The 17,286-nt window shown below is 42.4% G+C and overlaps 1 protein-coding gene across 3 annotated transcripts in view; it reads right to left on the bottom strand.

Moving 5' to 3' along the window:
• The window catches only part of tmtc2b (transmembrane O-mannosyltransferase targeting cadherins 2b), a 75,215-nt gene extending 59,142 nt beyond the window's left edge, over positions 1-16,073 (bottom strand). For all 3 annotated transcript variants that reach the window (XM_057052009.1, XM_057052011.1, XM_057052010.1), the window contains exon 1: positions 15,623-16,073. In XM_057052009.1, coding sequence (XP_056907989.1) covers positions 15,623-15,764 — 142 coding nt within the window. In that variant the 5' untranslated portion in view covers positions 15,765-16,073. The remainder of the gene's footprint in view (positions 1-15,622) is intronic.
• Positions 16,074-17,286: the final 1,213 nt, after the last annotated feature.

The following is a 17,286-nucleotide window of genomic DNA, read 5'->3' as shown; positions in this document are numbered from 1 at the left end:
TCCAGGGGTAATGAGAATCTGTGCCAGCCCAGCTACAGTCGGAGGGCCCCAGGGGCAGACAAAACAGCATTAAGTATTAAGGCTGCTTAAATGGAAAGAAATTCACTGTGTCAACCCAATTTCCTCATGAAAGAGTGAGGAAGCCATAATTTCAAAAATAACATGTTGACAGAAGGTGCAGGTTCCCCTTTGCTACCAGTGCTGTGGCAGCACGAGGCAATGATGAGGTGGTGGGAAATTACACTGGCTCAGGGAAGCAGCTTAGCAGTGATGACTTATTTAAACTCACTGGTGAGAATTAACAAACTCCCATCTGATTATAAGTCTAAAATACTCCAGTTAACCAAAAGGGTTGTTTGCCACTAAAAACACAACTGGCCTGACTAAATCATGTAAATACAAGTGAGAGGGAATTTTAAATGGCAATGGCATTAAACTTATCCATGGGAATAAAACAATTGTAACAATGTTAGATAAGATAGAAGGGAAGAGAAAAGTTATGTAACAAACATTTATGTCTGCCAGATAAAAATTGAGATTAGAAATTCAGAATGTAATGACTGCAACTTGCAATGATAGCATCTTGTTAATTACCCCAACAGGAATATGCAGGTATGTGATGGACATTTTATGGTATATTAGGAATAATTACATATAATGTATAATCCAAACTGCATGTCAAATGATGTTGACATATTTGTGGGTAAAAAAGACAGATGTGATGTTCAGCATGCCATAACCAATCTGAAGCAGCGAGTTCTCATCGACTGACGCATTCGGGCAAAGTGAGCTTATTGTTGAAATGGGATGTAGCTGACGTGTGAGAATGAAAGACACAAAGACTGACCGCGCGAGCACAGCTGCACACATGGGAAGCAACGGCATTCCATTATGTGAACCTGCGAGCGTGTCAGATGACTGATAACAGAGTTCAGGGGAGGACGGGACTCCTCAGAGGAGAGATTTAGCGGTCTGTTTGACCCAAGACGAAGACTGAATGCAGAGTGGGAGGAAGGCTCTTCAGCCTCCTGCCTCATGCGGGGTATAAAACCAAGAATTACTGTTAGGTCAAATATTTTTGGCTGTGTTTGGCATGCTGCACATTGGCTCCCTCTTAGAGCTTGACTTATGATACAGGTGCAGAGCAACTCTGCTGCTCTAAATGGATGGCAGCATTGGTTGTGCACACAGTGAGTTAAGAAACGCTCTAAAACTCTTATATGCACATATGATGCAATTGCAGCAGACAATAAAGTTATTGGTTGATTGTTATTCCAAGAGTTCAAATCTAATTGCTCAGCCTCACATCTTCTCCCAGTGCACAAATAACAAGCAGTATATGTTATACTCCTGAACCACAACTAGCAATTTATGCAACAGTCAAAGCACATTTCTCAATATGCGCCCTTCTTAGTCCTTTGGACATTGAGTTCTTTTAAAATGTAATTAGTCACAAATAGTGTTCCAATTCCAAAAAAAGTTATCAAGTACCCTCTAATACTTATGGAAGTGTACCCCATCTAGGTTAACAAGTATGCATCAGACAAGCCTTGTGTGGGCATCGTAAAGCTAGGTATCCCATGATGCATTTCACCTGGGCTTGGAGCACTGGAGAGGCGAGGGGAGGAAAGGTGGTCCAGCAGCGACATGAAAATCAATACCATGGACCATGGAAGAAAATACGTCGATAGAGGACATAAGACATTTATGTGTGTACTCCAGTAGTTCACAAGACCGTGCCTGCAAACTGTGATGGCAAAAGTCTGTCACATCTCACAATTTACAGCACGTGTTGGCACCACTTCACGGAATAATCGTGATCTGCAAGTGCAACGGACCCCTGCTGCTCGCTGGATCTCTCATCCCAGTGCAACACGATGCATTACTGGATTATTCACAGAGCAGGTATGAAAAATTCAAGCTGTGAAAACTGGGTTAAAACTCCACACAGTGTGCACATTTAATAAGGATTGACAAAAACAAAACACACACACCACCGTGGGATTTGGTACGTTATGTATCACAGTTTAGGCGCGTATGATGTAGGACAAAGAAAGTTAAACAGCCGAACATCCCGCTCGCTTGGGGAGTCAGATCCGTGGAAGCTGCAGCCAAAGGTATTCAGCAGCAACACTCAAGGTGTGGTTGCAGGTTTTTACGAGCTGTGAAGTGAATCTTTATTCCTTCCCAAGCCCTTGGTCTGCTTTTCCTGCGGGCGAGGAATTCTCTTTATATCCCAAAGAGGAAAAAAAAAAACAGGTTAGTATGGGATTTTACGACTTGGAAAGTGGACCTCTTTGGACGATGGGAGGTGTCGCTGCCTGATGCCTCTCTGCTCAGGTGAACTCAAGATGTACTACCAAAAATTAATAATGTACTACAGTTGGTATTAGAGTCAGTAGAGACTCAGCCCAGGACGGTATTACACCGGGACTGCATTAGTGTCCTTCATTTATATTATTCATGTTACACCAACAATTTTTTTTTACTCCGAGCACATGCCAGTATTAGGATCTACCCAGACTCACCCCACCCCACCCACCCATGAATGCCTTTCTTTTTAACTGTCTCAAATATGAAAAAAACGCATGGCCATTAAAACAAAATGAACCCCACCTCTCCGAGATGTCTTTACCACAACGCAGCAGCCATTTAAAGTTTAAAGGCCGGGCTGAGAACAAAGAGGCTCATCAAGCCGCATCATTCCCACATCTTCATCAACTTGTATTGATTTTCATGTCGCTGCTGGACCACCTTTCCTCCCCTCGCCTCTCCAACCCCCCAGCCCCCCCTCCTTCATGGCACTTGTCATCGCGGCTCATCTGTCCAGCAGGAGGGCTCGAATGAATCAATTACCAGCATCAATCCGGCGAACACAAATGATGGTGGCGGAAAAAGGCTGCAGTTTCAGACAGCCAGGATGGACGAAGACAAACACCACAGATGTAGTTTCTCACTGTTAATGGAGCTGCACCACGGATCAAACCACACAATTACTTCATCAAGAAATGGGCAGGAGGGACTTTGTCTTGCCAGATTTGCCACCACACTAATTTTGACAGCTGCTGCTCCAGTTCTGCTACGCTTGACGACTGCTGGCTGTTTATCAACCAAAGACTGTGACATCTTTGCCCCGGGTGGATGAATCTTTCGGGTTGCTGCAAGCCTGATGTGATTTCACTGGATATTTGAGAAAAATATTTATTAAAAAGTCCCATCTTTAACATTTCTAACAAAATAAACTGTGTGTTTCATCTGCGTGGACTGCTGTAGATGACGCTCAGCCGTTAGTATTTTAGATAAAACAAGATATTTCTAGAAAAATAAATCCATCCAGACATGGCAGAGCATGCAAATTAAAAGCAGAACACGTCCTGGCTGCAGAGGGATTTGGACCTGGGGCCTTTGTGCTTCAGGGCGACAATATGAACCACCACACCACAATGCCGTCCGAAAAAAAAAATCATTTGGGTAAAATGGATTCTGCTGAACACTGAGCTTGTGTCACGACTGACTGCCTGCGGCTGGTTGCAGCCAAGACTCACAACACACCGCTAACCAATACGTATTTTAAAAGGTTTTGTTAATAAAGACGAGGCCCAACTCATTTCCAGTAAAATAGATCTGGAGTTGCTTCACAGCAGCTTCATCTGGCTGGCAAAAGTGAGGTTCTCTGAGCTTTTTTACATAAAGCACTCAGTGTTCGTGCTCGCCTTGCTGAACTCTGGATCCAGTCTGTTGCATAATCACACATATTCTACTGTATTTAGCTGTGTTGATCTAAATCCTCAGCAAAGCAGAGGATTCAGGCACCAGAATGATCTGTGCCAATGCCTCTGGGTAAGACAGCAATGCCAGATTAGAGTGTCAAGAAAATGTTAAGAGCGAACAACTGTGCGTATCGGGATTTGTCTCCACCTGGGTCAGTCCAAAACTTTGTTTCTTTCTTCTTTTGTTGATCAATGCTTTGATCAACTTGAGATCAATTCTCTTATCAGGATCAAACAAACCTTTCTACTTGGTTCCATCATTTTTTGGAGAATGAATCACCAATAATTTAAATCTTAAAAAGCACAGGGGCTTTGGTTTGTCCAACTATTTGGAAATTCTAGATTTTAGTGCATTATGGCATGCAGACATCCACGGCAATAAAACATTTGGATCCAAATTTTAACAGCCTCTCAGCCGGGGTGCTGGCGGGTCCAGATCGTGGGCGTCGGCTGCGGCAGGGTTTCCCTCTGCAGACAAATCTTTGGACAACTCTGCAAATAATTGAATTAGTTAAAAAAATTATTTTATTTCTGCTCTAATTGGAGGGTTTATATGAAGTAACTGAGAAGAAAAACTACACATAAAAGTCTTAGACAACACAAACGATTCAAAAACTCGGCAGCGGCCCACAGAATTTTAATGTCTGATCGGATTTCTACTCTCCACATTACCCGCTGCTTTTCGCTCTTGAGGCCAAGGATCCCCTCCTCACAAATGATTCCATATTTCATTAGAGATGATCCGGCTAGATTATGTCATGGAAACACAATACTGCTGAGAAAGGTCGGTTGATTTCTTCCAAGACCAAATAAATGATATTTCTTATTAGCTATTTACTGCACTCCATCAATCAGACGACAGACGTGATGTGGGACAGCAGAGCTGCTTTCTTGAAGAAAACCAGAGATTTACTTAATAAATGACATGAGATCATTCGAAATGATGATTATGTGATTATGGCACAGCTCCGACTGCATACAGTCCTCACTGTACACCCGCTCAGACGCTGTATTTTAGAACTATCAGGCCCTGGTAACAAGCGCTGCAACTGTCAGGACAAAATATTCATTAGTATACTGAAGAAGTACAGAAAAATGTTCTGAATTTGAACTAAAATGTTATGAACAGTGTCTGAAATGATGAAATGACTCTAACATGATGCCTTTGTGGTTGCTAAGTAGGTTATGGAGGAACAAGAATTGTGTTTTGTCTCTTTTTGAGTCAGTGCAGAAAAACGTGCAAAAAAACAGTAGTGCGTATGCATGCTATTGAGATTACTTTTATGCCTTTAGGATAAGCACAAAAGCTGTTTATCTCACATGAATACACACAGGTTGGTGCTGCAACTTTCTTTTGCCTTAAATGTTATCATTAACGTCAACGTTATTGCGATTTCTGAATATTTTAGCAAGCCTTTGAGGGGATCCTTTCACCAAGCCCAGATGTTGTGAGCCGGAGAGCTGATTGGCTCCTGTCACATTTTGTTGCCACAAATTAAAAATCCGCCAAGCGAGACAGCACACCAGCCTGGTCCCCCGCCAAATCGTCTGTTCATTGCGATAATGAACGTCAATCATCCATCTTTGTGATTTACGGGAGAACAGCCACATGAAACGGATCTCAGGAAAATGCCAGCAGCTCTTTACTTCAGCCCACATCGATTCTAATTCATTTTAGTACATAAACTGCTCCCACAGTGGATGTATTTTACACGTGAATACACTAAAACACTGCGATACTGCAGGAAATAGACCTATAAGTCATTCATTTTTCATTATGGATTCACACTTCATTGAATGAAAGGAATGAGGTCTGCAATTGGTGCTTGAAGAAATAAATGAAATCCTGATTTACGTAATAAGTCCCAGACACACGCATGTGTTCAGCATGGTGGAATATCCCTCTGCTGAAAAAAAATCAATAAGCTCTCAAAAAGATGTAGGCAGTAGATGCTAGCTGTCCTGGCATGAATGGGAATAGTTGGACACGTGGGTCTCCTAAAAGTGAGGCCACATCTCAAGGGAGTGAACGAGCCAGACGGGTGCCAGCGGCATGCCTGCTTTATTTCAGCCGTCACGTGGAGAATCTTCGTTCCCATCAATCAAACTGAGTCACGCATGCATGCTAAACGTGGGTGCTAATCGAGAACTGGAGGCTGGGAGAGCAAAACACTTGTCACTTAATTAGGGGCTCGGTGCTGATAAAGTGTTTTCTTCTTTACGCAAGTGAAGTAAATCTCCCGGCAGGGACGGATAAGTCCGCTTCTTCCAGACAGAAATCAACCTACCGCAATAAAAAGCCTCCAGATAATTCCTCTTCTGAGATAATGATGTTCGTTTTGAGAAAATACACATTATGCTTCAACATGAGGCTAACGAACCCAGTTATCATTTAGGGGATGATTTGGGGTTTCTGAGTGACAGTTTGTTTAAACAAAATGGCCTTGTGTGTGATTATTAAGACCATAATCAAACAGTCTCGCTCGAAAATGAAAGGCAAAGATGGATTTCCCTTAAACTGCTCTCCTAATTAAAACAACTGCTGATGTTTCACCGTGTGGTGGAGGAAATGTTTCTACTGTAGGTCAAGATTGTTTAAAAAAGCAACTTGGGGGATCCGTTGTGGGTTTTTTTTTTATTTCTGGCCTTTCTTCACGTCTTATCCGGCAAATGGACTTAGAACTCTCAAGAACATGTCTCTGCCGTTAGCCATTAGCCTTTCTTAGTATTAGCTGAGAAGCACCAGAAATGCTGTGCCGATGTAGTCATGAGGAGTCAGTGGTCTAAATAATTACGTGAGTTTGTGTTTTTTCCTTGATATACTCAAAACTGCCGCTAGCACGATGTGCTTCATTTTGAAAAGTGACCAGGTTTACGGCACATTATTTCACAGGAAGTTTCAGTAAGACTCGATTTGCCCACTGCAGTTCGCTACAGCTTTCATCCAAAACACACGATTGATACATTGTAGAACCAAAAAGAATTCACTGGTTCTGGCTGCTGTGGCGCAACTCCCACATGCCATGGGTGCATCTGGAAGAAATCCGGGATCATGCTTTGTTTTTTTCCTTTTTTGCCTTTGCAGGGCTGCCATTTCTCCTCAAAAGACTGCTTCTCCCCACATCACCAGATTTCTGCGCACACCTTCTAACACCTCACTTAAAAAATAAAGTCCAGCCAATCATACATATCCAGCACCTGCCATTCAGCAAGGGTTCACTTAGGAAAACATCCACAGTGGAAAGCCTCGCATGTGCAAAGGTCAAAGATGATGAACATTGCCACGACTACCTAAGAGGTCCAAAATAATGGCAGACCTAAATAAGCTGGAGAAATCAGCCCAGTAAACCAACATGGTTCAATCAATCGGTCACCAGTTTGGGTGAGAAGCATCGGGGCAAATGAAAATACCATATGGAGAAGTCAGATGTATCAGACAGGTTACATAAGCACTTGTTTACACTGCGTTTGGGTGGATTTGGTGACGCCACATACATGCACACCAGTATGTCCACCCAGGTACAGGTGGTGAGACACAGCAAAGGTTGCTATGCTATAAATACATGAAATAAATTTCACTGCAAATTTGGAATATGGTCCTCACTCAGTATTTGATGACAGCTTCACTAAGGTCACATGCAAGATCTCTTTTAAAAAAAAAAAAAAAAAAAAAAAAAATAAACCTTTGGCAGACTGATAGTCTGGTTGCAAATAACCTGTGGTGTCCCAGAGGGTGGCATGCTACTGTTGACACGCCATGAATGCATGTTAAGTCCCAAAACTGCACGCCGGGTTCCCAGGGCTCAGTAACAATTAAAGACAGCAAGAGGATGCGCTACCCTCCGCTGCTATGTTCTTGGTCAGAGGGAGGAAGTCAGGGACCAAAGGAAGGAGACAACTCTGACAGCGGTAAAGTTTCGAACCGCAAGCTCAGTATGTAACCGTCAGTTTGCTCTGTCAGCTTGTGCGCAAGTTCACAAACTTGTGAATGGCCCCAGTCTGTGTCTAAGGTGACGAAGAACCCGCACCTCCACTCAAGGACAGCACACCTTTAGAAGGACACATATGCATTTGCTATAAGCCAGGAGATAATGGCAAGTTACCCACATTAGCTAAAGCACGACCTTCTGCGCTGACTCACTGACCGCATGTAGGAGACACCAGATAATTTAATCATGTCTTCAAACCACTTTAACAACAATAATAACACAGCAGGAAATTGTCAAGCAAGCAGAATATCCACTCACTTAAAACCCTTTTCCACAAGAAACATTTGATTTTTATTCTGACTCTGATTTCAGACACTAAATTAAGTCACATTTTCCAAATAATTGTGTTGATAATGCTAAGCTTGCGGTTTGGTTAGCCAACAAAGATTTCGGTTTATTAGAATGTAACTGCCAGAATCAAATGGCTCTGTCTTCTACCCAGAACTCTCTCGCAGTTTATATCTCAGAGGGTGCTGAAACGTTCCCGTAAAAATATTTTTTAGTTGGAGGAATGATTGTGAGGAAACAATAGGAAATAAATCTTAGCATATTATGTTACTCGCATCACTAAAGCCAATGTTTATTATATCTCTCTCCCCACACTTATGGTTAATGAAGTCCAACCCTTGTTAACCAGGTACCTGGTGCATGGTTCATTCTTTTAGAGGAAAAGCAAATATTTTCTTGTAATCTCCTTATTACAATGCAGATTATGTCTGAGGTGGTGTGCTGTCGATGGTGGGTCACCAGAGCCCGAAGTGTTCCATGAGTCATCGTATTTGTGGGTCATTACATGTCTTAAACCAAAAGCGGCAAGTATGTCATATTCAACATCAACAAACAATTTCTCTACGTGACCCAACCTTGGGTCAACCTTGACCTTTCACTTTTAAGAAAAATAGAAAAATAATCAACATCCATTGGTTTTCTCCGGTCAGGGGACCACAACTAAAATGTCCCCCACACAAACACAACACAAGCAGGCCAACAACATGTCTACCAGTTGAACCAGAGTATCACTGAGACAAAGGAGCCTTTATACAAACTCCGAATCCTCTGTGCTCCCTCCTGTCTTGCCCGGTTAAAACACTGGCCAGTGCACGTAGGACCGTAATGAGTTCCACCAATTATTTCTGACAGGACCGGTCTGCAGCATTGCATCAGTTTTCTTTTCTGTTCGGGCACTGAACACTGAGTGACTGTATCGCTTCTTTGTCTCGTTGAAAACACGAGCCAAAACAACCATCGTTTAATCTCACTGTGTTTGGGGACAACTGGCCCCCTTCATTGGGTCCAGGGGTAAAATGGAGGGACCACACAGTCCCTTCTACATAGGCATTGCCCCCTATCTGCCAAGCTGTGTCATACAGCTGTTAACATTAAAAATAAAGGCCACCAAGATGCCCGAGAAGAAAAGTGGTCTTCCCCTCCCTTCCTACCTAAAAGGGCAAACTATAGGATCCCTGCAGGATATGGGGGATAGGGGAGTTTTTGTTTCTAATAGCTTGGGGTGCTCTACTTACACATTGTGCTCCTTCTCATCCACAGCTCTGCTAATCCCATTAATATGAAGAGGGCCAAGAGTGGCCACAGATTAAGAGGCCATCACGCAGCATTAGCCTTCCAAATCCAAACCCTTGTCTAGACCAATTAAAAACTCAGTCTGGAAGAGTATAACTGCATGAAACTGTATGAATAGTGCAATAATGGCAGAGGAAGAAATAGAATGCTGGGCATTCCTTTGCTCTGTTAAATGCCTGCCGTGAGATTCTCACCACATGACAAAAACTTTATTGATTGAGTCGACTATTTTTCATGTAGTTGATTTAAGTCCTCATCGGTTCATGGACAGTATACTGCATGTGCATCCTGCCCCAACCAGGATGTATTTAAGGAGATAATCTGATGTTTTTAATTAAATAGCCAGACGAGGACCAAGAATACCCAAAGATGCAGGTTAATACCTTGCTTGGAACAGTAAAGATGATGTCTCATGTCTCAATCCACCAGCAGGCTGCAACCCAATCAGTACATATGGCCCATTTCTCATCTCACTGCATAACAGTGGGGTGATTTAAGAGCATCGGAGCTTAATTAATGCAGCTCTGAGGCAGCGTGTTCTGGCCGAGCTCTGGCACAGCGAGAGCTTTCAAAAACACAATGGGTACAGTCACTGCCCATGAGCAGCTTTCAGTCCCACTGGAAAGCTGTGGCTGGCCCGTATCACAAATGGCAATCTTCTACAGGCTGTAATTACCGGAATGATTCTGCTTGCTGCCATTTTGCCACACGTGTCCGGTTTCGGCTGAAGGCTACATAAGCACATAACGCTATCAGATGCCTTCAGGACACAGTTTTTCATGCATTCAAACAATATCTGTCCTTATTTCTTTGGCATCGAGTATCATCATGGAGCATGTTTGCTATGTTCAAATATCAGTAAAGACTATTGATCGTAAGTGAAAGATTTGAATAGTGTTTAGCAGCAGTTATCATGTACTGCACATCAATCGCTGCTGTTTTGACACACTAAATAGATTTGGAAATTTGATATTGAGGGCTTACAAAATGTGGGTGGGAAACCTACACAGTCCCTTGCACCTTAGCCGGACAGATATCCCCTCCTCAGATTTGCAATAGCAGTTTAAATAGGGTGTCCAGTAATCCTAAAACAATCATTGATCATTAAACTGTGTGAGTACGGATTCTCATAGAGGTAGGAATTCTCTACAAGTGAACACTTGAATGTTCTGCTGGCATGCAGTCATAACCCCAGCACTTGGAAAAACTAAACTTTTGGTCAGGTCAATGGATATTTAATTATGGTTCATCCTCTGCCAACCAAGAATGCATAAAGCAGATGACAGACCAGTCAGTAAGTGTTGTTACCTGCTAATGAATATTTGGAATTCTGCTAAAAAACGCTATGCTTTTTTGTGATTACAATTGCCCAAAGCCATAAAGTCTCAGAATTTTTTAAGAAGGAACTCGTCAAACTTCCCAATTACCTAAAAAGAACTCCTGAAAACGAGAATAAACAAAGTTTGCCAATGCCTGGCAGGGTGAACTAGACGAACAGTGAAAACTTCCTTTCTTCTCTGGGCCACACAGCAGTTGAGTTAATTTAAGACTTTTGACAGTCATAAAAGAAACTTGGTGACCGGGAAGAGAAAAGGAAAGGAAAGGGAGAAGCAGCAGTTGCACAAGAGAATGTAACATTCTTCTAAACCTTCTCCAACTAGAAGAGCTGATACACAAACTCTGATCCAAACTATACTGTTATGAATCCATATGAGCCTGTGAGAAAATCAGCGATATAGTTAGCTATTTCTTCCTGACCCAAATATGAACTCCCACTACCCAAGTTTCAAACACGTTCAGCCACTCTGGAGGGTTTAGTGGCTAAGGGAAGCAACTACTAAACATATCAGAACCCCTCATTAATGGTATTTTTAGAAACAAATTGATTTCACTGAGGCTAGCTTGTCTGGCATCAGTGAAAATAACTAGCCTCTAGCCTCAATGGCTATCTGTTGGAAAATTAGATGTTAGGAAAGTGGAGCTCCAATCCACTGAATTAGTGGTTATTGAGCTGTTTTTTTCCGGCTGATGTAGTTTAAACATGTGGCAGCGTAAAGTACCTCTGTCATATGATTATGAGGTTGTCTATTCTTTGAGTGTAACATTACATTGTTTTTATTTGAATGTTAACGCTGAAATTCTATAACTTTCTGTCCATTTCAGTGGAGATTGGTCTACCTGTTAAACGCAGCCCAGTGTTTAATAGCTGATAGCAAAATGTGCAGTTTGATGGTTTACAGACACTAGCCAGCATTTGTTGGTCAAAACCACCTCATTTGTCAGTATTGGGAACAAATTCTGAAACGTTGCAGGCGACAAGATCAAGATCATAAAGGGACTGACGACACAGACTTGAAACAATTGTTTGAAGAAGATTCTGTAAACGTATAACTATAAAATGTCCACCATCTGTTTCAAACAAATACAGAATACACGTAGCTGTGATGTTGCGCCGACTGCTTCTAAAAAAGTGAACCGAGCATCTAAAAAAGCCAAAATTCCATTGAGCTTATAATTGTCTGGCTTTGTCACAATGTATTTTTGCATTACTTGTAGCTATTTCTTTAAGAGATGTCATATAAAATACTGATAAAATCCACATGTTGGTAACTGGGGATGCTTTTACTATGCACATTGACGCTATCCTCCATCTGTGTGATTGGAAACTTTAAAGTGTCCATTCTGGCAGCGAAACACAAACCTTTTCCTGACTTCAATTTAAACCTTCCCCGTCAAAGTGCAGGAAAGCTGCTTTCGAAACCGTACCATCTGGAGTCAGTCGCTGGGTGACAGAAGACGGAGAACCAAATAGGTTTTTGGGGGGTAAGGCAGACACAGAAAGAGCAGGGCAACCAGTGCCGCAGCAACAAACACCTAACCCTGTCCAGAGTCCATCTTGTCACCAGGACAGTAATTACAGGGTGCAGCCAGAGAAACCCTGACTGAAGAAAAACGTGGGGGTACTCCAACTGCTGGGTTGCCGCCCTCAACATAACCACAATAAACGCCTCCTACAGCACAGGCCCTGACCACTGGGTTCCAGGTCAGCGTAGTGACACACAGGGCACGGAAACCAGGCAGGCGGGACCGCCACGAGCAGCTCTCCACATTGCAAGGATCAGACCCGGGCCGGCAACAAGAGTGTCTGGGCTATCAACCGTCTGAGCATTATTAATCAAACCACCTACCAGGCAGCGTACCTTCAGTGTAACCTGCAACCTTCGCACATCCTCACACAGCAGATAAATGAAGTTTACTCTGTACATCACATCCATCAAGCTCCAGAGGAGATGCAGTAGTCCATGAAATAAACCTGGAACTATATCCCATGTCTTTCAGGTGATATATAGATAAATCATAATTAGAATGCAGTGTATCAATCCACATAAACATGGCACTGCATTGACAATAATCAAGAGAAATATAATTATCGCAACCCACCACGAGGGGGCGATGTTAGTGACTTTCCATCACATATAAAGTGAACTATACAAATCCTATGAGATTCTTAACAACAACTCCAGTATTAAATATGTGGGACCAGGATTTCTTTTCTGCACATTTCTGGTGTGGGGGCTTACAGAGGTTCACAATATATTGCGCCAGTATTTCTCTGCTGACATTTATCTGGACCAGGGTTCTTGCCGTCAGCCCCAGTTGTGGATTACAGCGGCACAGATACGGATGACATGACGTATGATTCCCATTTTCCAGTGCAGGTGTCACAGCTGCATGTGTGTGTTTATGATAAGTGCGTTCAGAAGATGGGGATAAAAAGCTCCCAGGAGAGCTCTGGCACCGCACGGCGCGGGCTGTTCCTCTGACTTGTCGATCTGTGGATTGGTCGCGGCGTTGAAAATAAAAGAAGAGGCCATCTATAGATGTAAACGGGTGCATCATTATTACATTACCTTGACCTTTTTATTGCATTGTTTACATCATGCAGAGGAAGTATGCTCAAATTAATGTCTAACCACCTGCATGACCTTTGAACTACGCGACTCAGGGTTTGTTTTCCTCAAATACTTTCTCTCAATGGGGAAAATAAACAGAAATGATGCGTGGAAGGTTTGCAGAACCCTAAATGTCTCTTTGACGATTTATGGGAGCATTCAGAGATTAAGAGCCTTGCTCGATTGCCCATTGTGGTGATGGTGATGGTGGAGAAAAGAGGTGGATTTCACTGTGCCCCCACTCTGGCTAGTCCAGGGATTCAAACCTGCACCCATTTGGCGACAAGGTTTCCATAAGGTCACCACTCACTCTTGCTTATGTGCCTCTGCGTTGAGAAGTATGTAAGTGGTTCATTGAAATATATTGGTTAATAGTAATGTCCATATTTGATTTATCATCACCCTCATGTCTTCCACGATGACAGCTTCACGCAGACGAACAGTCGAGCAGCAAACCACTGACAAGTTTGACCAGCCTGCACACCAGAGACAGTTTACTTAGCAAAATTATATATCTGTGCGCAACCTCCCTCGCTCCGTCTACTGCTGGAGCCTATGGGGACAGAAGGCAGCACTTAATTGCAACTCTGAAGTGAAATGCATGGCGTTAAAATACACAGACATGCAGCAATGACAATTCTATCAAAAACCAAAAATGTCAAACACAGACCTCTGTGCGAGGGAGGTCATTTGTCATTTGTCTGTCACCGAATGAATACCCAGAAATCGCTTGGTTGAAACCTCACGCGGTAAATGATGTGCAGGAAAAGAATTGAAAAAGATCACGTTAATACGATCCTTTCACAGAATAATCGTGCCTTGGCTTTCTGTCTGTTTAAAGAAAATTCCTGGATTTACTGCGTTTACAGCAAGTAGCAGCAGCAGCTGCAGCAGCAGCCTTTAACCCCCCCCTCCCCCACATACACACACACACACACACACACACACACGTTCACCATCATTCCCTGACAGTCACCTAACCAGAGAGTGAAGTGCACTCAGGGAAGCACCTTCTTCACTCAGTACTTTATATTAAGTGAAGGTATAGTTTTAAATACAAAAAGGGAGGGGGGAAAAGACAACAACAATGTAGCTGTTGCTTTAAAATAGCAGGTGGAATCTCCTAAAATGGTTACAGGAGCAAAACCACATGATTCTGACCTACATCATGATAGAGATGGGGCATTAATGAGCCCGAAGCCATGGAAACAACTCAGCCATCAAATATCAAGTGGCTATCTACTGTTTGAGTGTTGTGTTGCCCTGCAGAGCCCACACACACACTGCCGGGTGACAACTAATAACCCTCCTTTGGAGCAAATTAAGTACAAAACCTCTGACTCAAAGTTTCACCCGGCCGCACATTTAGAACAATCTGCCGATTGGATGGGTTTTAGTGGGGCTAAGAGATGGATCTTCTCCTCCAGAGATCAATTACTTCCTCGGAACGACTCAGATGCAGAGAGCGAGTCCAGACCCCAGAGACCACAGTAGTCTGAGCCGAGGCATCGCCCGCTGCAACTTTGTGGCATCTTTCTTATCGGATAACATTTCAAGTGAAAGAGACAGAAACACTGCTGTGATCTAAAGAAGACAACCCACACCTGAGTTAGACAATTGTAAAACAGATAAAAACTGGACAACTATGACTGCTTTTGTCTTGGAACTTAACTTTCTCTAGGGAAAAAAACGATAAGAAAATGAATAAAGATCAAAATATAGAAATATTAGGTATTAAATTTGAGTTAAAAACTGTCAACAGTTGAGGTTTCTAGGGGTGTTGATTCACAAAACAGCACATAATTATGATTCAACCTCTTCAAATCAATATAAGTACATGGTGAGAGAATCAACATTACTTCTCGGTTGCATTTATTAATTTTTGCCAAAAATCTGATAACGATAAATATGTTTTGCAACTTAATTCAGTATAATGTTGTTCTGGCTCTAATTAACCTTAATATGCATATCATTAAAATAAAGCGAAAAGGGTAAAAAATGGTAAAGAGGAACTGAAATCTTCAGAAAACAGCAACACTGCTTTAAGTAAGTAAGAAGCTCACAATTATACTAAAGTCATTTAAGTAAGTGAGTTTACCAGCATTTTATCACAGTTTACAAGCCAATCATAGCAACAAGCAGAATTACTTCACCGAGCAGTATTGATAAACTGATCAACTTGGTCATCAGTTAGAGGCTGATGGTTCATTAGGAGCTGAGGAAGCATGATGAATGACACCTATTATGTCTAATTCACGTATGGAGGGTCTATTTATTAGGAGCTGATGATATAAACATGTGACTGGATGCCACTCATTCGTCCAAGTACCTGTCATCGTAGCAGAAATCTGCGCCCAGAGTGTTGACATACAGGACCAGAGCCACGGCGACGCAAAGCACTTCTGCAAACATCTCTGTTTCCAAGACACGCGGGAGGGAAGAAGGCCAAAAAACCGTTCAAATAAATACATGAAATAAGAAAGATGTTGAGCGAGAGAGTCCGGTGGATATCCCGATGTGTGTTCCCTCTCAGTCCCCGTCTTTGTCAGGATGTCACTGTGAAAACAAGCCGTTTCGCCCTCTCCATCATCCTCGCCCAAGTGCGCAAAGTGAATAACCCGAGCGTGGCCACGTCTCTAACCCATGTTGAGTCTGAGCCGGAGACCTCATTTATCCTGCTGCGACTCTGGCCACGAAATAACAGGCGAGCCGCGCGCACCGCACGCCTTCCCAACACGGAGGTGGATCAGCGCTCCGATGCTCTGCCGCCGCTTACGGGGGCGTCGTGATCCACACCGCCGTGCAGTTAGCTTTACTGACATCATTCTGCTTCCGGTTATTTGTTAAAAAAATAAAATCCACCCATTAACGCAACCCAAAAAAGAAGCATTTTTGTTTAACTTATTGCTAATAGCCCACACTGTGGTAGAAGTAGAAACATGACTAGACGTGGCCCATTCATGTCTAAGTACATCACGTTTATGTTTTTAGAAAGAGCATTTTTAATATAGTGTTCACCCTGTTTATAACCGCAACAGAAGAACAATCAAAGACCTTGCGCTCTCAAAAATGTTATGACATAGAAAAGAAGTGTTTACACTAGCCCTCTTGCATATGTATTCACTAATTTTTTAACGACGAGCAACTTTTAGGTTTTATTTTGGAAAAAGAATTCCTTGATTCTGCTCCAGTCCTGGTTCTCTTCGGCACTTGACACAGCCGTAACAGAAACGCATGTGGCGGGTATGCGCATGCGTACTGTAACCACCATCCGAAAGCCTGGTGATAAATCACACTATTGGTGCTGAAACCTTTTGGTAAGGGTTACATACTGCTATTACAGTCGTACAGAACAGGATGGGGTCCTTAGAGAGATGTAAGAAGCTTTAAATGTGAATGCTTTGAGCACAGAATTAATGTTTTATTTATTTAAAGCATAATTTTCTAAGATGTATAAATAAGCAGTAAATCAGAATCAGAATTGGCATTATTGACTCCGGTCCAACGTCACTGTCCAAACACACAGGTCAACAGTATTAACAGAGAACATTTATAAAAAACCCAATCAGTCTCTTCCATAGTTGGTAATCATGAGATATAATTTACTAGATTTATTAGTGATGAGTGGAGAGTTTTACAGTCAAATTTGACAGCCTCGTTAGCTGAACATCAATGCATGGTTGACTCAAAAAGACCTATAGCTATCAAATGAGACTTCAGCCTTTCCCCCCTGCATTCTACCATAGAATTAGAGTGATGAGAGCAGCCTTTACATTTTCTTCTCTTTTCCCCTTCCAATCACTGAAGACTGATAAAATATTCAGATACAAACAAACTATCTTTGCTATTCAAGTCATATTGCACATGCAGCTAAAATTTTAATGTCAGGAAAGGAACAGATGAGATACTCAAGACTGTAAAATTGCGTTACATTTATAGATGGTCCCATTTATTCTACATGTGTCTTCATTTATGGCGAGAGCCTGAATCTTC

The sequence above is a fragment of the Takifugu flavidus genome, chromosome 13 (genome assembly GCF_003711565.1).
Source record: "Takifugu flavidus isolate HTHZ2018 chromosome 13, ASM371156v2, whole genome shotgun sequence".
Lineage (NCBI taxonomy): Eukaryota > Metazoa > Chordata > Actinopteri > Tetraodontiformes > Tetraodontidae > Takifugu > Takifugu flavidus.
This window is presented reverse-complemented; position numbering and strand designations above follow the sequence as displayed.